At 39.1% G+C, this 20,712-nt stretch overlaps 1 protein-coding gene across 1 annotated transcript; it reads right to left on the reverse strand.

Moving 5' to 3' along the window:
- Positions 1 to 889: 889 nt before the first annotated feature.
- LOC117287774 lies at positions 890 to 19,839 on the reverse strand. Its single transcript, XM_033768290.1, has 4 exons — positions 19,493 to 19,839; positions 8,465 to 8,616; positions 1,936 to 2,070; positions 890 to 1,319 (listed from the first exon to the last, which is right to left on the reverse strand). Exons 1-3 carry the CDS (start codon positions 19,525 to 19,527, stop codon positions 1,937 to 1,939), a joined length of 321 nt encoding a protein of 106 aa, XP_033624181.1. The 5' UTR covers positions 19,528 to 19,839; the 3' UTR covers positions 890 to 1,319; position 1,936.
- Positions 19,840 to 20,712: the final 873 nt, after the last annotated feature.

Consider the following 20,712-nt stretch of genomic DNA (forward strand, 5'->3'; position numbering starts at 1 on the left):
TCTATAATTTAAAATAAAGGGATAGAACAACGATACAGTTTTAGTTGAAATTATAGAAAAATTTGTACTCACTTCTCAATATCATTGACAATCAAATCGGGTTAAATGAGACTGTTCAGAATTAGGTAATGCAGCACTCGGCAGTTATTGTGTTGCGTCGGTGTCAGTTATGTGCACACACAAAACTGACACCTGCTAACACTATTAAAGGGAAGGTACACGTTCGGTAAATAATCAAGAAAACATTAACTTAAAAACTGACTTGGTAACGAGCATTGGAGAGCTGTTGATAGTTATAAAACATTGTGGGAAATGACTCCCTCTGAAGTAGCATAGATTTTGAGAAAGATGTAATTTCTCACTAAAATAATAAAAGACTTCTAGCCAGAAGTCTTTATTCCTATCTGAAAGCACAAAAGGTGCTTTTTTTCTCATCATTTTCTCGCAACTTCGATGATCAATTTAGCTCAAATGTTCACAGGCTTGTTATTTTATGCTTATGTTGGGACACACCAAGTGAGAAGATTGGTCTTTGACAATTACCAAACGTGTACCTTCCCTTTAAGTCAACACCAGATGACGAATAATATTTCGAATAATAATAATAAAAGTGGCCTTTTTAATAAAGCCCTCAAGACCGTCACTCAGTGACGCTCAATGCGCCTCAAAGTTCAGTATTTTCCTTCAAAGTTTTGTGGCTACATTTTTAAAGTATGGAACAAATTCCTCTACATAGCACCTATAATGGTTAACAATATGCTGTGGCGCATTTAAAGCCAAATCGTCAATGTACAATTTTTTCAAAAGCGATATTTGAAGCAAACTGTTGCGCACAATATTGAATCGTTTGTTTGCTTTTATCCTTTGCTTTATGTAGTTTTATTTGTTGTTTGTTTATTTTTTAAACTAGCGATACTTGTGTACACATTATTTGAAAAATCTAAGTACGAGCCATTGAAGAATAAGAAAGATCATACTCATTTTTCGTCAATGGCTCGTACTTAGATTTTTCAAATCAGTTTGCGTCAAATTAAAGTGTTGCACTCGGCATTCAAACCTCACCAGATATGTGTAAATAAACACCGCAGAAGATTACAATAATAGTTTGTAAATAACACCAGACCTTAAAAGGTCTGGTGTAATTCTACAAACTGCATTTCGCTTAAAGTTAAAGGAGTGCATAATGATTGATATAAGCATTTTTTTTTAAGATCGTCGCATGGTCAAAGGGTCGGTGTTCAAATTGATATCATGCCGTCAGGGTGCAAAGTTGCTGTTGTTAGATGTCTCGTCGTTTCGGTTTAGTATCTTCAACGGTTCTGAATATTTGAAAGAGAGACAAAAAAAATGAATCTGATGAAGAAGAGTCTGTTATTCATTAACATAAATTATTGATTTTGAAAGAATTATTTAATTTTCAGGTGTTGTTCAATCAGCACACCAAACAATCGTAGCTTGAAATAATTATCTCCAAATGGTTGTATTACTAGTAAAAACCACAAACCGTGTATCAGGGATTTTGTCACGGGCTCATAAACAAACTTATTTTGATCGTTGCAGTCGAAATAAGCAACGTTGGTTAAGGCTGAGTAAATTCCATGTTGATTTGTGTTAAGTATTTGAGTAACGGAGCCTTGTACTAAATAAGCTTCCAGTCCTGATTTCTGAAATGCTGAGACAATTACAAATCACCGAATTGGCAAAGGAACCTTTTTTTGGCAATACTTCATCTGGACAATTGAAATGCTTTTTTATTGACAGTCTTCTTATGAAAATCATCAAAACTGAAAACAGTAAAAGAAACTTTCGGATTATGTTAGTTGCACCTACATGTTCGCCCTAAACAAGGCTAAAAACCAGTCTTAGTTAGGGGCTACAAGAATACAAACTATTAAAAATACAAACAAACTTCTTGTGTTTGTTTAAACAACGTACCTCATGCGGTCGCTGGTACTTTGCCACAACGGTAAAGGCCGCCGGACGCCACGTTTTTGCACAAAACTTCACCGTTACCAAATACGGGCAATTTCATCTCGTCTTTTAGTTCATTGTCGTCCATAACCACGTAATCTGAAAATACAACGGAAAGAAGAAAAACACAAAGGGAATCGGTTAATGTAAATAAGTGCCACAGATAGCTACGATTGTAAAGTAAAGTATGTCTCGAGGCACTATTGTTCATCGGGCCGGTGTTCATATCCGTTTTCCTTGGCAGAGAATAGGAATAATTTAATTCCCCTCTGGACAGACTCCCCAGCTCTCACCGGTTTACATATTTGTACTCCTGGGTGGGGAGAAGCTATTATGATTAACTGCCTTACTAAATGTCACAAGTGTCGCGACTGACCGGGTCAGGATTCGAACCAATACTCTGTAAATTACAGAACTTGAGTCCACCATTCTTGATCGCTATAGATAGGCCCAACAATAGTTACGATTTCGCGGCACGAAAATTGAGCCCTGTAAGTGTTTCTCATCCTATTTACCTTTAAAGGCAGTGGACACTATTGGTAACTATTCAAAAATTAATGATCAGCATAAAACCTCACTTGGTAACGAGTAATTGTGTGTGATTGCCAGCTTTATATAACATGGATGTAATAGACTGTTGAGAAAAAAATCTTAAAGGCAGTGTACACTATTGGTAGTTACTCAAAATAATTGTTTGCATAAAACCTCATTTCGTAATGAGTAATGTGGAGAGGTTGATAGCATAAAACAGTGTGCAAAACGGCTCCCTCTGAAGTGACGTAGTTTTCGAGAAAGAAGTAATTTTCCACGAATTTGATTTCGAGACCTCAAGTTTAGAACTTGAAGTCTCGAAATCAACCATCTAAACGCACACAACTTCGTGTGACAAGGGTGTTTTTTCCTTTCATTATTATGTCGCAACTTCGACGACCGATTGATCTCAAATGTTCACAGGTTTGTTATTTTATGCATATGTTGAGCTACACCAACTGTGAAGGCTAGTCTTTGACAATTACTAATAGTGTCCAGTGTCTTCAAGAAATAGTCCGAATCCAAATATTGCCCCCCCCCCCAACCCCTTATATTATTAGTGCGGCTCGAACCTGAATGTAAGGGCCTACATTTTAGAACCAGGCGAGACTCATGTCTCGGGCTGTATTTAGGTACCGCACACACGGTAAACAAAACACAGCTTATGGCACATTTATCCGCTGTGCTGTTTTTGCTGCACATCTTCTTGTTTATATGAATAATATTTGTGTAGGTAAAACGAGGCCTGCCTGATTCAAACTTTATTCAGAAAGAATCGAGCGTTAATTGTAGAGACGATTTTCAGCATTTAAAGACGCTCTATTTAGTGACCTAAATAATAGAGATAGCAATAATCTACAACTAACAAATATAAGTTGACTAAATGTCGGTAGTAAAATATACTGCGGTGAATAGATTATTGTTGAAAGATAAATGTTTTAATAATTCTTGAAATTGTCGGTTTTTTTTTTTTTTTTTTTTTTTTTTTTTTTTTTTTTTTTAATATAAATGCAGCCAATAATCAGTTAGGTACCCTTGTGGTTTACTACTTAATACTTCATGTTCGAAACAGGAAGAGCGTCTGATCGTATCAAGAGAGGTCTACTACATCTTCAAGTACAAACAGCAAGGACAATGCCTGCACGCCTCACCTTACCCTCCCCCCCCTTACCCCTCCGTCACCAAACGAACTGACTCGACAAAAATAATAGACCTTCATCAATTTGTATGACAGCTTTGCAAGGTCCTTGGTGCTCTTCAACCTTGTATAGAGATTGCAATCATGATATAGAAAAGACGGACATGGGAGGATAGATCAGGGGCTGGATACTAAGCCCGAAATACCCATTGCTTAATCGCCGTGAAGGTCCGGAAGGTTCGATGCTACTCTATCCACGGCCTGGCAGCAAAAATCCTAAACCGATTTCAATGGACGTTTCTTCAAGCGAAGTCGTCACAGGAATTTACTGTTAGTATTTTTTGACCGATGTGGTGTAAATGCTAGATCAAATATCACAATTTATTGTCTTTTGGTGAACAGGCATGAAGAAGCAATGTCGAGACCACGCTGAGCATGCACATGGTCGTAGCATATAAAGATACATGCAAAGGATACGTTTTTCTGTCTTATTTTGTTCATGAGGTGTATAAGGAAGAGGGTTATGTTGAAGGTCTACAGTTTTCCTCTCTATTGTATAAAATCATCTAAATATCAAACCAGCTTGAAAAAACTTTGATTTGTAACAAGATATTTTTTTTATATCCAAGTTGCGCAATAAAAAAGAACCCTTTTTGCGATCGTTGTCTTTGTTTTGTGAGCAAAGGGTGGCCTTGAAGAGTGGTTTGTTCGCGGTGGGTTTCATAAAGCCGGGCGATTTGAAAATATCTCGAAACAGCTTTTGAGAGGTTTTCGTTTGCTTTATTTATTGATTTAACTTTGTCATGAAATGGTCTCGTAAACGCATCTTCACTCACCGTTAAACATTTATCACGTGGTCATGAACAAAAAAGGAATGATACACTGGTTTCACAAGTATATCAAGCGGTCGAGAACACACAATGCGAACAAGGTTTAAATACACTTGACACTACTGGCAATTGCCAAAGACCAGTCTTCTCACTTGGTGTATCTCAACATATGCATAAAATAACAAACTTGTCCAAATCTAATTCTGAGGTCTCTTAATCAAATTCGTCGAAAATTACTGTTTTTTTTCTCAAAAACTACGTTATTTCAGAGGGTGCCGTTTCTCACAATGTTTTATACTATCATCTCACCCATTACTCGTTACCCATCAGTAAGGTTTTATGCTAATAATTATTTTGAGTAATTACCAATAGTGTCCACTGCCTTTAAAGGCACTGGACACCTTTGGTAATTGTCAAACACCAGTCTTCTCACTTGGTGTATCCCAACATTATGCACACAACACCAAACATGTGTACTTTCGGATGCCTAAAAATGGCTTTATGCCTGAATAGTATAAAAAATTAAGTGAGAAATTGCCTGTTCCAGAAAACATACTTCATCAGAGGGAGCCGTTTCTCACAATGTTTTATACTATCAACAGCTTTTCATTGTTCTGTTCGTTACCAATACCAAGTAAGTTTTTATCCTAACAATTAGTTTGTGTAATTACCAATAGTGACAGTGTCTTTAAAAAAACTTCTCCCTATTTGTCTACAAAAGGGGAGTTGTGTTTCGTAAAACGCCCCGATTAAAAATAGTACACTACGTGGGCGAATAAATCGTTAGTGTTCAGAGGACTGCAAAATGTCAGCCGAGTCAAGGACTTGGATGTGAGGGCGTTATGGCGTTGAAGTCTCGAGGACCGCTGGATAAAGTAACATCTAAGAATACCACTAATGCTCTTCAATTACGTCAACCCACTTTTTCGTGCGATTTTGGGTCATTCTAGAGACAGGACAACCTCCCCTCAAACACTCCCCCGAGAAAGGCGAATATTAAGGGGAAAATGGTGAAGCATTTGAAGACACTAGACACTATTGGTAATTGTCAGAATCCAGTCTTCTCACTTGGTGTATCTCAACATATGCATAAAATAACAAACCTGTGAAAATTTGAGCTTGATTGGTTGTCGGAATTGCGAGATAACTATGAAAGAAAAAACACCCTTGTCACACGAAGTTGTGTGCTTTCAGACGCTTGATTTCGAGACCTCAAATTCTAAATCTGAGGTCTCGAAATCAAATTCGTAGAAAATCACTTCACTTCAGAGGGAGCCGTTTCTCACAATGTTTTATACCATCAACCTCTCCCCCATTACTCGTATTCAAGAAAGGTTTTATGCTAATAATTATTTTGAGTAATTACCAATAGTGTCCACTGCCTTTAAGTAGTCTAATACTCGTATAGTAAAGGGCCATTAACTCTTGTCTCACAGTGAAGTAGCCCACTACGCCAACAGTAAAGTACTTTTGTAAAAAAGCAATTTTACTCGTACGTACAGAAACGAACACTATACTCTTTAACTCAGAGTAAAGTACTTTAGCCACGTAAAGTACTCTTACACGTCATCACAGTAAAGTATACCCTTGCTGTTCAGTAAATAACTCGTATTTGTCCTCACATGAAAGTACTCTTGTATACTCGATAAAGTACGGTTAAGTGTCATTACTCGTACTTCTGGCTACAGATAAAGACTCTGAGTATTGTTGCATGCAAACAACAGTAAAGAACTCTGCTCACTCGTACTCACAGTAAAGTATTTGAGCACCACAGTAAAAAAAACTCTCCATCGCGCTCACAAAGTACTCATAATACTACTCGTATTTTGTTGAAAAAATATCTCAAGTGTCCAAGTATATTTAACTATTCTAAGCAAACATCTATCAATCTTTTTATGTGAGATGATCATTCAACAGATGAGGGAAATATGCGGATGAGTGGATTGGGCGTGGACAGTGGCGTGGATGAGACTGGAAGTTTTTATTGTTTTCGAAAACTCTAAAAGGTATAGGCCTATATACGTTGTAGAAAGTATAAAACAATCATAACTGTTGAACTGAATTATAATAAAAGTGAACAAACGCACACTGCATACACGAACTTGATAACACAAAATCTCTTCCCAATCTAAAACTCATTCATATTTTGATAAGACTAAGAAATTGCACGAGACGCCTGGGGACCGGACGGAGTGGTTCGAACCCGGCGTGGCGTTGCCGTGGTTCCCGGGGGTGGAGGCTGCTCTAGATCATCACGAAGCAAACCCACCTCGTCGGTTGGCTCAATTACTCCCAATCTCGGAATACCCCACTCAGTCAAGAGAAAATAAAAGGCTGAAATAGCCAGGCTCACGAAAAAGATTAACAAGATAACCATGTTTTCATCTGGTATAATATCTCAATTAATCAGCACGATTCCACGAGACTCGGTTGCTGGAAAACAAAGATCATCCAACGGAGTCTACAACTAATCATTCAAACATCAGCGAATGGGTTTCTTTTTAAAAATGTTTGCTTAGTACCGATGAGGGCTTAAGTAGGTTTTGGATTCATCCTTTTGTTTTAGTGAAGTGTAACAGACGATGGATGTGTACTTAACGATCTGGATGATTGGACAGTAATTACGTCTTAAGTTACACGATCAGAAATGGGAATATCAACAATTTTGGTGCAACGATGTTAACATATGTTTTTAAAATGTCGTTGAAATGTATACACAGTGTGAAAGAACAAAAAATGATGGTTTTTGTTTGTGTGTGCCTGCGTTGATATTGTCCCGCTATGAGGTGCTTTGTATTTTGTGTCGTCTTCGGACTCATATAGCGGAATCCGATTCCATAAAAGTGAGAATTTGATTATAATCAGTATTGGCTGATGTTAGCAAGAGCATTTGGTAGTTCATCAAGTTCTCTTTCTCAAGTTCTTAAATGTGTGTACAAAGCAACCTATTATAGTGTTAAGGACCAGGTTGATGGTTGATCAATCCAACGAGTTATCTAAATATCTACATAACATGGGGGAAGTTCTTCTTTTTGTGAATTCATCTGTTTCGCTCGCATGTCTGATTCGCTCTGTACACAGTTGATTAAGAAGTGAGGCGGCCATATTCAAACTTCCAATAACATAATATTCCTATAAAGACAACTTCAGCAAGTTTGTTGCCAGTTTTTTATGAGTTATATATAGTTCCCACTTGACGTCTCACAGTGTAAGGTCGGCCATATTAACTCTTCCTTTTGAAACCACATCTATACGTTTTACGTAAATACCACGTGCTGCACACGTGAGTTTATCAACCTTGTGTGATTAGTCGGTGAACCACTTGGCTTTTGCAGCAAAGTTAGAATACTAGCAGTATTGTCAAAAGGCCCACACTTCGTGTATCACAACTTATATATAAAATAACAAACCTGTGAAAATTTAGGCTCTATCGGACATCGGAGTCGGGAGAAAAACCCTTGTTCCCGCATGTTTCGCCGTGTCATGACATGAGTTTGAAAAAAAATCCGTAATTCTCAATATCGAGAATTGATAATTGTTTTAATGTTTTCTCAAAAAGTAAAGCATTTCATGGAATAATATTTCAATAGACGTCTTCCACCATTACCTTCTGTAAACCCTGTAAGTTATTTGTAAATCTGTGAACTTTTATTTGTTTTTCTGTTCCGAAAGTATATAATGGCTTTAAAGATGGCTTCTATCATGGGCTACATTTCCTCTTCAAAATTGACCGGATCCGGGTCCCTTGAAGCTTGACCCTTTCTGAGTCAGTGTGACCTGGAATCTGTTTCCAAAATGGGTCAAAAGGACGCAGAATCCACGTCAAACCCCATTTTTATACGGCTTTCCGGGTAAGCAAGACCCTGATCCGGGTCAGCATGATCCGGATATGGGTCAGGTGACCCGGGTTAGCCAGACCCGGGTCTTGGTAAAGTCCCAATGAGACCCGGAATCCTGGTCATTTGTTACCCCGGGGTTTATAAAGTGTACGTACCTGGGCTGTATCTTTTACCCCATCTCATGAATTTGGGGAACCTAGTTTTCTCTTCTGCCTTGGCTGTGGTACCCAGGAGAACTTGTGCTACCAGTATCGTCAATAAGAGCCAAGCGCTGAAGCGGATGATGCTTGGACAAATGCTGCCTGCCCTATAACGAACAAATAAAAAAGAATAAAATAAACTTGGCGTTGATTAAAGGACATGGGCTATCATCGTCAAAGACCAGGGCCCAAAATTTCCATGCGATTTTCAGGATAAGCAAACAACATCTGAATACCACTAACAAGCAACATGCAACAAATGCAAATTTGGTTGGTAATCCTGTTTTTATCAAAGAAGAAATTTCATGCTAAGCAAATTTTCGTGCTTAGCAGCTCTATGGAATTGGGCCCAGTTGATCCACACTTAAGATGAAAATATTAATACAGACATTATATTAAAAACCTGTGAAAGTTGAAGCTCAATCGGTAATCAGAGTCACGCAAAATGCTTAAAGAAAACCTAGTTTCAAACATTGTATAGTGTTTTTAATATCAAGTTTTGGTCTCGCGATGGTTCACTCATTTCTCAATACCTATTTCTTTATGCCAGATGTGAGCTATGAACCTGTGTGAACATGTAATTATTCCGATGTTACAAACAACATATTAAACACAAAAATTACAACTTAAAAAATGAGGGATCCGTGTAAAAAAAAAAAAAAAAACGTTTACGAACAAAATACTTTCAATCTGAAGAGGGAAAACATGATTTGAAGTTCGTACTATTTATTTATTGCGTTACAACAAAGATTAAGATCTAACTGTGAAGGATATATTCAATGTCTTGGATTTTTATTTATACACACTCCAGACGTATTTCCATATTTTCTGTCTACTTTGACAAATCTTATAAAGGATATATTCTTATCAAAGGCATCAATCTACCAAGGTTAGGATCATAACACGGATTTACTTATAAAGGCCTTCTCCACTCATCAAATCTTTGACAAAGAAGAGTGAATTTTGTTGATTTTTGCTCCTCTTAAAAACGCTGATTTAGGAGGGTCGAGGCTGTTAGGGGTTATAATGTTTAAGCGGGCATGGATGTTGGTTTTTGACGGTTGACGGTTGTTTTTAATCGAAGTATTACTTGTTCTCGTAAGAATGAAATCACTTCCGCCCTATTATGTTTCGACAACCAGGCAGGGCCACGTTTCATAGCTGTTAAGCAGACAGATATGCTTCGCAAATTCTATCTGAGAAGCAAAGTACATTGTAAAAACAAGTGTGAAGGTTCTGTAACAGATTTTGAAAGCGTCAAAGGGTTTAGGTTAAACACTTAACAGTGTATAGGGCCCATGAGTTGTGTTGTAAAGCAGTGGTTTAAACATCAAACTTAAACACTGGTGTTTAGCAAACTTTGAGGTACTGAGGACCTTTTAAACGCTTCCTAAACGCAAAGTTAACGGCTGATGCGTCAAACTAAACGCGCCAAATGTTTACAGTTTTTTACTATGACGTGTTTAGTTTGACGCATTAGCCGTTTGCTTTGTGTTTAGGTATGTTCATGTACATCAAAGTTTGCTATACACCAGCGTATAAGTTGGGCAAGTTTTATGGTACATATTGGCTGAACACCTGGTTGTTGTCAAAGACTAGTCTTCACAGTTGGTGTATCTCAACATATGCATGAAATAACAAACCTGTGAAAATTTGAGCTCAATTGGTCGTTGAAGTTGCGAGATAATAATGAAAGAAAATACACCCTTGTCACACGAAGTTGTGTGCTTTCTGATGATTTCTTTACGGTATATATTGGCCGAACACCTGGACCCAATTTCATAGAGGAAATTTTTGCCTTGACAAAAACAGGATTACCAACCAAATTTCCACATGATTTTCAGGATAAGCAAACAACAGCTGAATACCAGTAACAAGCAATATCCAACAAATAATATGGAAATTTCATGCTCAGCAAATGTTTTTGCTTAGCAGCTATATGAAATTGGGCACTGATCCTTCTAAGCAATGTATGTATGTGCTTAAAAAGTTGGTTGTGATTAGGTCTATACGGGCTAAAAGATATTGGGCGCTGTGCTGATTATAGTTTTATTCAACGGGAAAGTTTCAGTATGAATTTTGTTGATTTGGGGTTGAACAAAGATAAATTGACTAGAGCGGGATTTGGGAAGACCACCTCCGGATTAACGTGCCTGTGCTCGACCAAAAGGCTTGATTTCAGTTCAGTTATTTCACGGAATATAGACAGACGAGAGGATGAGTAGACATGCGAACACGACAAATGATGCTACAATAACATGGACACGAGAATGGAAATTGACGAGGAGGGCTTCACCCTAATCTTTTGGGGGAAAAAAAGGTTCCCCGAACTTTCCTAACCAGAAGGGCAGGCAAGACCCGTCTGTTATCATAAGATCCCCGTCCTGCGATAAGAAATCAACATAACTAGAGATGAGCAGATTCATAAATCCTGAGGTTAAAAATAACCTTCTGTCTGTGTCTAATTAATTCCTCCCTTTTCTTCCCTCAGTCTCCCGTCAAGCATGAAACAAGAAGACTTTACCTTTTTATACATGGGCATTATTAATCTGAACATTTGACTTTTCTACTTGTGCCTTTCTTATTATTCATACAAAAAGGTTTTAGCAATTCAGACGAGTAACTCAACGTTACAGTCTTGCGTGTGTGTATGACATGTCATCATACCTGGCAGCGGTCATGGTGAGAGAAGAAAACAAATAATCGACAGCTCGAATTGACAGGAAAAAAAATCCATGAGCAGGTTTTTTTAAATGAAGCGTAAATAATAACCCTGGCTCGGGGATCAGATAAAAAACCGCGGCCCTTCTCGGAGACTCACACGCGGACCCAGCGAGGGAGTGCCGTGGTAAACTCGCAAGGGACCCCGCGCTCGCAACGGGGAGTAGAGGGGTAGGGCAGCAACGCCGTGTCCTCACTACGAGATGCTCCGTCACGATTACAACTCACGCGACCCTACCGATAACCGGCAATCAGATCCCACCGTCGGATGTGGCTTTTCTTTCAAAAAAACATTAGGGGTGGGGAGGGAGAGATGACAAACTTCTAAAAGGTCTAGAGGTCTTGGGCACGTAATGTGAGGGGGCGACGTACTTCAATCCCAGTGTCATCGTTGATACGGGGAAACGCGATGCGCCTATAACCCCCCCCCCCTCCCCTCCTCTCCTCCCTCCCTCCCACAAACCTCCCACAGCGAAATAAGAACATTTAATGGAATACAGAGACCTGCTGCCCAATGTTTTCACTCCCGAGAAACAACACAAAATAGTTCAACATTTTCAATGATTTACTTGCTAGGGAAAGCATCCACGGCCAAGCCAGCCCCCAAACAATAAAAAAAAAAACCAGTTCGATTGAACACTTACCCTTTTCCGGACACGTCAGTTTTGAGAGGGAAAATAAGTCAATCGAACAAAAACCCTTAACCGCCTTGTTTCGATAAAGCCACGGCGGGAAAAAGCTAAGCGGCACCAAACGCACGTTCCGGTAATCAATTTATCTACTTCTCAACCATAATTTGTTCCCCAACCCCTCTTCAAGGTTTATACATTTCTGAAAAGAAGAAGAAAACACAGTCTTGAATTCGTTTGATTCGATGCTCTTTGTCATCCGTGGAAAATAAAAGGACATACGCGGCTTGCAAAATGCAGCCACGCAAATCAAGTTGATTTGGTAGTGGAAATATCGACCGAACAACCCATTGGTATTTGTCGATTCAACTTCAACGTCGTGACTTGTTTGATTTGCCTTCAAATCGTCAACGCGTTGTTTGTCATAACTCTTTAGTTACAAATTCATATTTTCATTTTGTGTGTGGTGGGTTTCGGGTTGCAATCTTCTAGCCCTATTTTGGGAGACGGGGGTGCAAGCAATTGGATTATAGTATGGCTTTTTTGGCGTAGGTTTGTTTTTAGTCTTAACGTCTTCATCTTTGGGTAAAAATGACCTTTGGTGTGAGTTTGACAGCAAGTTGGTAATACGTTTGGTCCGTTTGAAACGGCTCAACCACGGAGGTTGGATTTTTAAAGGCAGTGGACACTATTCGTAATTACTCAAAACAACTATTGTCATAAAACCTCTCTTGATTACGAGTAATGGGGGAGAGGTTGATAGTAAAACATTGTGAGAAACAGCTCCCTCTGAAGTGAGGCAGTTTTCGAGAAAGAAGTAATTTTCCACGAATTAGATTTCGAGACCTCAGATAAAATTTAAAAAAAATTGTCATCTGAACATCCATATTGAATAATTTATGACGTCACGGGAACGAAGACAAAAGTGACCCGGTCACAAGCCAAACCTTCGCGAGCTTATAGCCCGCGGTAAAACTAATTTGAAGGGGGAACTACTAATCCCACCAGACTTAAATGGTTCTTAGTCATCACCTCCTGCTGTCCGCGGCCTCAAACAGGACCCAACAGTTTAAGCCCTTGAATAATACTCTCTCTCTCTCTCGTACTCTGAATTTGAAACCCACTTTACAGTGGATGATATATCAATCAATGGGGGGAAAAGGGTGATGACAAAAAAGATCGGTCTCATAACTGTAATAGGATATGGTAAGCAGAGAAGACCGCCCTCGCGCATCCCCGCTCGGCCGAGACTGTGATCAGATCGAGTTCTCGGTACACGATTATTGCATAATTTTACCACTCGTTGCTTGTTTTACAGACCCAACTATAAGCCGTTGAGACTGTACATGTTGATGGCTTCTTCGTTTTTGCTAAAAAGTGTAGTCAACACTCGTTTCAATTAAATTTAGTCAACATTTATATTTCGATATTGGGAGAAAACTGGGAATATTAAACAAAATAAGTACAACTTTTTAAGTCAAAGACAGTCAGGAACTGGTAAAGAAAAAATACTAAAATGTTATGAACATGAAATGAAAATCATATAATGTAATAGATACGCAAACCAATGAGGGGGGGGGGTGGCATATACATGATCGCTGGAAATGGCAAAATCAAATCTTTATTACAGGAACGCTGTTAGCAGAAAATAAGATTAAGGGCTTTAGAATGTAAGCAGAACCGAGTCGACTTGTTTTATTGAAAGAGTCGAACTGGATCCCCATACAAAACAAAACAACATTCAACATTTCTTTTTTTTTCTATCTACACCTCCTCCCTACCCTCTCCTACACAACCCCACCCCCTTCAAACCCCCCCCCCCCCCTCTCTCTCTCTCTCTCTCTCTCTCTCTCTCTCTCTCTCTCTCTCTCTCTCTTCACGCCAGACTTTATGGTTCTGCCCCGGTAGCCAACTAAGAAACATACTTTCATTTCACGGCATGTTTCCTCACATTTGACTCGCCCAATTCTTAACCGCTTTCGGCGTTAGAGATGCCTCTCCATAAGCCTACAAGAAAATGTTTTCGGCTTTCCCTGTGATATTTAACAAACAGGTAAAAGGCGTATTTATTATACAGAGCAAAGGCGGGTTCTGTGTGTACCGAGCGGCCATTCCAAGTCAAATATGCATAAAGGATGCAGGCTCACGATTTGGTAAATTTCCGTGCATGATTACGCTGTAATGAATCGCTAAATCAGAGACGGGTCGATAGCGAGAGATGCTTGCGGGTCCACGCGGCTTAGGCGATTTCACAACTGTTTTATTTGAACAGCGATTTTTTTTATGAAAGGTATAAAACCCTTGTCGAAAAATCCTGTGATTTTATTATGGAGGCTGGATTGCGAGAGGGGGTCTTTTTATGAAAGGAATAAAACCCTCCCCCAAAAATGTCGGTGAACGTATGGCGGAGGCTGGTTTTGGAGGGGGGGGGGTCTCTGAAAGTTGGCAAACAAATGCTATGTGGTTTGATGATGGGATTTTACGGGAAGATTTGCTGAGGGGGGGGTAAGAAAAAAGGGAAAGTGCATAGATTGATCTACAGCTTTCCGTTTTCATCGACGCAAACGGTTTTGTGTTTTGTCAGGGATGTCGTGTGTGTTCACAGCGGACTTGTTTCGATTGTGGCAATCAAAATAAGCGACAATCAACTTAGGTGATTCTTTGGGGTCTAATATAAATGCTATTGTGTCGACTTTGACGGAAGTGCAGATAAAACTAGCACTAGAGAAACGGCATGGTGAAAATACGGCTTTGAGTTCTTCGATATGTACAACGAAAGTTGGGAAAACTTTGCAGACAAAAAACGCGGGCCGCATTGTATATCAAGAAAACAAAAAGCATTTCTATCGTCCAAATACCTTCCGGTATAATAAGTTAACAATAACAGTATCGAAGTCTTATATAGCGCACGTTTCTACCAAACAAGGTACTCAAGGCGCTGAGTATAATTATACAAACTGTCAGAAAGACATCTTAGTGCTGTGATGGATTCTGATACCCAATTCTGTAGCACCTTATATGGGTTTACAAGGTGCTACGGCGCATACAGCAGCCACAGCCAGGAACACCGGGGCGAACCCCTTCTCTTTTCGATAAGGGCACTGGGTTCTTTTACATGCGTTCCACAACACATAGAACCAACGTCTTTACGTCCCATCCGAAGGACGAAGCAATGGTTAAGTGTCTTGCTTAAGGACACAAGCGTCACGGCTGGGTATTCGAACCCACACTCTGCTGATCAGAAACACCAGAGTTTGAAATTCGGTGCTCTTAAAGGCAGTGGACACTATTGGTAATTACTCAAAATAATTATTAGCATAAAACCTTTCTTGGTGACAAGTAATGGGGAGAGGTTGGTGGTATAAAACATTGTGAGAAACAGCTCCCTCTGAAGTGCCATAGTTTTGGAGAAAGAAGTAATTTTCCACGAATTTGATTTCGAGACCTCAAGTTTAGAACTTGAGGTCTCGAAATCAACCATCTAAACACACACAACTTTGTGTGACAAGGGTGTTTTCTTCTTTCATTATTATCTTGCAACTTTGATGACCGATTGAGCTCAAATTTTCACAGGTTTGTTATTTAATACATATGTTGAGATACACCAACTGTGAAGGCTAGTCTTTGACAATTACCAATAGTGTCCACTGCCTTTAACCGCTCGGCCACGACACTGTTGTGCCCGTTAAACAGATAGTATTTAATTACAGCTTTCAGATTGAAAACAAAATTCCCCTTTTACCCGATCAAACCTGTTGGGTTTCTTTAAAGAGAACAACAAGTGAACGCTTCTCTTTTATAACAATAGATAGTTGGTTGAACTTCCCAATTATTGGTGTCCATACTGGGGATGGATTAATTTGCATTCGACCTAATTATGAAGTCAGATATTATATGACTTCGCATTGAGATTCAGCTTTTCTGCGCTTACGATCACGACTCCCCGCTTACGTGCAAGCGCCGAGAATGCCTAGTAACGCAGAGTACGTACGCGCAGCAGAAGCCCAAAATTCGCCGCTTACCCGTGAACTATACGCTTGCCGTCAGCACAGAATTCCCTGCTTCCGTAAGCGCCGATTCTGTGCTTACGGTAAGCAGAGCCATGAAATTGGGCCCGGTGTCCCCATCATACGCACCACCCAGACAGCTCTCTACAGCCGATTTGCACAAACCTCTAGGATCATTCCTTTCTCGAGTTAAAACGAGTATAAACGATAGTTCTAACTGTTCCTAACTTTGGATTAATCTGAGGACTTTAGGACGAGTTAAGTTCCGTATCCATAGACGTTAGGATGTATTGAACCCATCCTAAGTTGGGACGAGTTACTCGTATTAACTCGAGAAAGATTTCATCCCAGCGTTTCGTGAAATCAGCTACTGAACTCGTCCTAAGTCCTAAGATAGAGTTTGGTGAAATCAACGGCTAATCATCTTATGCCAAAATGTAATCACACATTCCTTGCGGAAAAATACGGATAGGGTCGTATTAATCGTCTTATAAATGTTGTGTATTAAGACGAGGATAGTTCGGCGATTCTCTATTTTGTAAAACCCTCTCCAACCAGCATGGACTGAACTTGTCAATCCTCAACATGAAAACCCTCACACATTATGGAAATTACGCGCGAGTAAAAAAAGACTGAATAAACTAAAACCATTGAAGGTTACGAATACATTCCGAGATCTTTAAAGGATTAGAACCAATCTGCGTGCTCTTCGAATGCTCTGTCGCCCTGTGATGTTTATACACGTAAAGTGATAGGAGGAGATAGTATGTAACTGTTAACAACGGAGAGTGTTTTGAAAGATATATGTCGCCTGGAACTTAAGTGGAATGGAAACAAAAAGTTCCATTCTTTTAGTTTTTAGTTTTATTGGCGTACTTACACGCCCTTTTTTGTTTAAATGTGTGTTGTGTTCTTCCACTTCTCTTTGGCAACTCGAATCAAAAAGTTTCGCGTTACGATTAAAGGCAGCGGACACTATTGGTAATTACTCGTAATAATTGTTAGCATAAAAACTTACTTGGTATCGAACAACGGAGAGCTGTTGAAAATGTGAATTATTGTTAGAAACAGCTCCCTCTGAAGTAACGTTGTTTTTAGAGAGCGGTAATTTCGGACGCAAATAAGAACCGTTTATTATGCATCTGAAAGCACACAAAGTGTATTTTTTTATTTCATTATTTTTTCAGTATTTTTTTATTTCATTATTCTCTTACAACTTCGCTGACCAATTGAGTTTAAATTTTCAGAGGTTTGTTATTGTTATAATTATGATTGGGTATCACCAATATATAGTATATAGGAATAGGCCTACTTGTCTTTGACAATATTACCAAACGTGTCAGATGCTTTAAATTGAAAGTGTCAAAACTGTAATAAAATATTATGCGTACATGATTTTTAGGCCAGTCTTGTGAATTGGTAAAATGATTCTGAAGTATAGTTCATGTGGTGTTTGGCCGGATTACATCACACGGCACGACAAGTATAAACACGAATACAACGAAAACCGCAAATCCAAACAACAAAACATTTCTCTAAAGCTATTCGGCAATAAACTAACATCTGAACTATCTGTTATCGGTGACAACTTTATATCGAGTAAAAGATCCCATATCGTGTTTTTTTTTTCTAGAGAGGAAATGAGGCAACAGCTTTCAGAGAATCTGTGCTATAAATGCACTGGATACTTTTGGTAATTTCTCAAAATAAAAACTTACTTGATAAAGATCAACGGAGAAACATTGGTAGTATACAATATTGTGAGAAATGGCTCCCTCTGAAGTAACGTCGTTTTCGAAAAAGAAGTTATGTCTCACTAAAATATTTGAATTTGATTTCGAGACCTCAGAATTTCATATTGAGGTCTCGAATTCAAGCACCTGATTGCACACAACTTCGTGTAACAAGGGTGTTTTTTCTTCCATTATTGTCTCGCAACTTCGACGACCAATTGAGTTAAAATTTTCACAGGTGTGCAAATTTTGAGATACACAAAGTGAAAAGACTGGTCTATGGCATTTACCGAAGGTGTCCAGTGTCGTTAATGTACCTGGTACGTCAACTGCAAATATAGGTTCCTCCTCTCCTCCTCAGTCTTCCCTTCTCCTCCCCCCACCCCGCACAGTACCGCTAGTGACGAGGCTTGCTCGACTCATTACGCAGACCACTATAACAGACTAACTCAATTATTCGATGCGAGATGTGGAACGCAAGTGTTTCAATTTAATTGCCTTTTTTTTGAGTGGCAACCACACAAATAACTATACCATAGGGGAAGGTGTTTTCTTTTGGAAGAGAAAAACGGGATGTTTAACTAAGTCTCCCCATTTCTGAATAGAGCCACTTCAGCCACGGTTTTTGCTCCGTCTCGGCGGCTTATCGGGCTATACGTCAATGAGTTTGGAAACGTGCGCTATCGGTACATGACTCAGCAGGCTGACAGAGCCTTATATAGGCTGAACCCATAAGCCGAAACCGTGGTTTCAAAAAGGCCTATAACTTCTCGGCCTACTTTTTTCCCTTTTTTTTTACATTGATTAAGGGACCTAAAAAAAGAATTAACAAGATGAAAAGCGTTCCGTAAAGCATAAGCTAGAATCAAGTTGCATAAAAGAACTAAAACAAGTAAGATCAATTAATACTGTTATAAAACAGCGAAACAATAGAAAGTCCTACAACCTATACGGGTAATGGACGAGAGCCCCCATTGTCTGACTAGGCGTGGACAATTGGGGGAAATAAATTCTTCCAATAGATTTTTCAGTTGTTTAACAGTCAATTATCATCTCACTGAAACAACTTCCTTGTTAATTTTGTGTATGATGTTTTGGGGTGGGGTTTTTTTCCAATCAAATTTGGTCTATATACTTCCCACCTAAATGGCATTGTAAACCTTTAGATTTCAGAACCTTTCGACTGTTTTAAAGACATTGACAATTGTTAACTGTCAAAGACCAGTCTTCTTACTTCGTGTATCTCAACATATGCATAACATAATAAACCTGTGAAAATTTGAGTTTGATTGGTCGTCGAAGTTGTGAGATAACTATGGAAGAAACAACACCATTGTCACACGAAGTTGTGTGCTTTCGGATGCTTAATTTCGAGACCTAGAATTCTAAATATGAGGTCTCAAAATTAAATTCGTGAAAAATTACTTCTTTCTGGAAAACTTTGCCACTTCAGATGGAGCCGTTTCTCACACTGTGTTGTGCTATCAACCTCTCCCAGTTACTCTTTACCAAGTGAGGTTTTATGCTGATAATTATTTTGAGTAATTACCAATAGTGTCCAGTGGCTTTAAAAAGGCTTTAGGCCTGAAGTCTTATAATTTATATTCATATGACAAATTACCTCTTTCTCAAAAACTACACTACATTAGAGGGAGCCGTTTAACACAAGGTTGTATAAGTTATCAACAGCTCTCCGTTGCTCGTTACAAAGTAAGGTTTTCTGCAATTATTTTGAGTAACTGTGGTAGCGCCCAGTCGTTTTAAAGACATAGAAGATTTTCTGGTTTACGGCCAATGTTGACTGGGTCCTTTAAAATGTACAGAAGGTAAAACGGAACTGATGTAAGATCTTATCTGTCTCCTGTGGAAATCAACCTGAGACTTCAAGCTTACCTTGTGCATTGCTCCTGAGCCGTTCTGTTCGTCATAATAGCAAGCAACTCTCACTGTGGTCCTCTCTCCAAGATTAAATAACTTTTCAGAAAAAAATAAAACTGTTCAAAGCGTTCCTCAGCTCGTGTTCTTTCGTTCAAGGTATTACAAAAACGAAGTTGGTTGCTGCTGAATTGATGGTGTCTCTGTTCTTTCCCCGTTTATAACTAACTATTATAGCAGAGCCTTCACACCGACTAAAAAACACGACCGTTCCTTCTGACACGTTGGGTTCCAATGTCTGACCGTGCCGCGATGCTTTGCTCTTGCCGAACTGCGGAGCGCGGGACAGCCTTCCGGGCAGCAACTAAAAACGTCATCAAAAGAAAAAAGACGAAGAAGAAACGCCTGTCAAACTTTGAGACCAAGTTGGGTTGCTATGACGACGACTTACTGACGACTTTGGATGAAGAAGGCGTCGGGTGATTGATCGACACTACATATCGGCAAAAACACTGCATGCATTTACGATGCCCAATTAAAACAACCCTTAGTGTAATCTTAAAGGGGGCGTGTATTATAATAAAAGTATTAAGGCCACAGCAGCCCCAAAGCCATAGTCAGATGAGAGTCCGATCTGAAAGCATAGAAGTTCACTTAGCGATGGTGGTTTTTATCAGCCAGAAACAGACTATTGCTTATTACTGATCTTGCACTGATCAATGTCTTAGTGAAGAGGTATTCTCTTTTTTTAATAATTAAAAAATATCCCTTTCAAATTAATGTTGAGAAAACGGACAAATCGGCACTACCCAAGAACGATTCCAAGTCAATGGTTTTGATTGTGAGGGTAATTTAAAGGCAGTGGAAACTATTGGTAATTACTTAAAATAATTGTTAGCATAAACACTTGGCAACGATCAATGGATAGCTGTTGATAGTTGATAGTTTACAGCATTGTTATTTTATGCATATGTTGGGATACACTAATACTGGTCTTTGACAATTACCAAACGTGTCCTGAGTGCCTAAAATGGCAGAGAAAGGTTCAAATTTGTATTTATCAGGGGTTTTCTATGTAGTCTTTACCCTTCCCCCTTCCTTTTTTCCACCATTTACCGTAATTTCTCGGGTGTTTTGATGGATGGGGAGTAATGGGGAGAAACTGATGGTATAAAACATTGTGAGAAAAGGCTCCCTCTGAAGTAACGTCATTTTCGAGAAAGAAGTAATTTTCCACG

The sequence above is a fragment of the Asterias rubens genome, chromosome 3 (assembly GCF_902459465.1).
Source record: "Asterias rubens chromosome 3, eAstRub1.3, whole genome shotgun sequence".
Classification (NCBI taxonomy): domain Eukaryota; kingdom Metazoa; phylum Echinodermata; class Asteroidea; order Forcipulatida; family Asteriidae; genus Asterias; species Asterias rubens.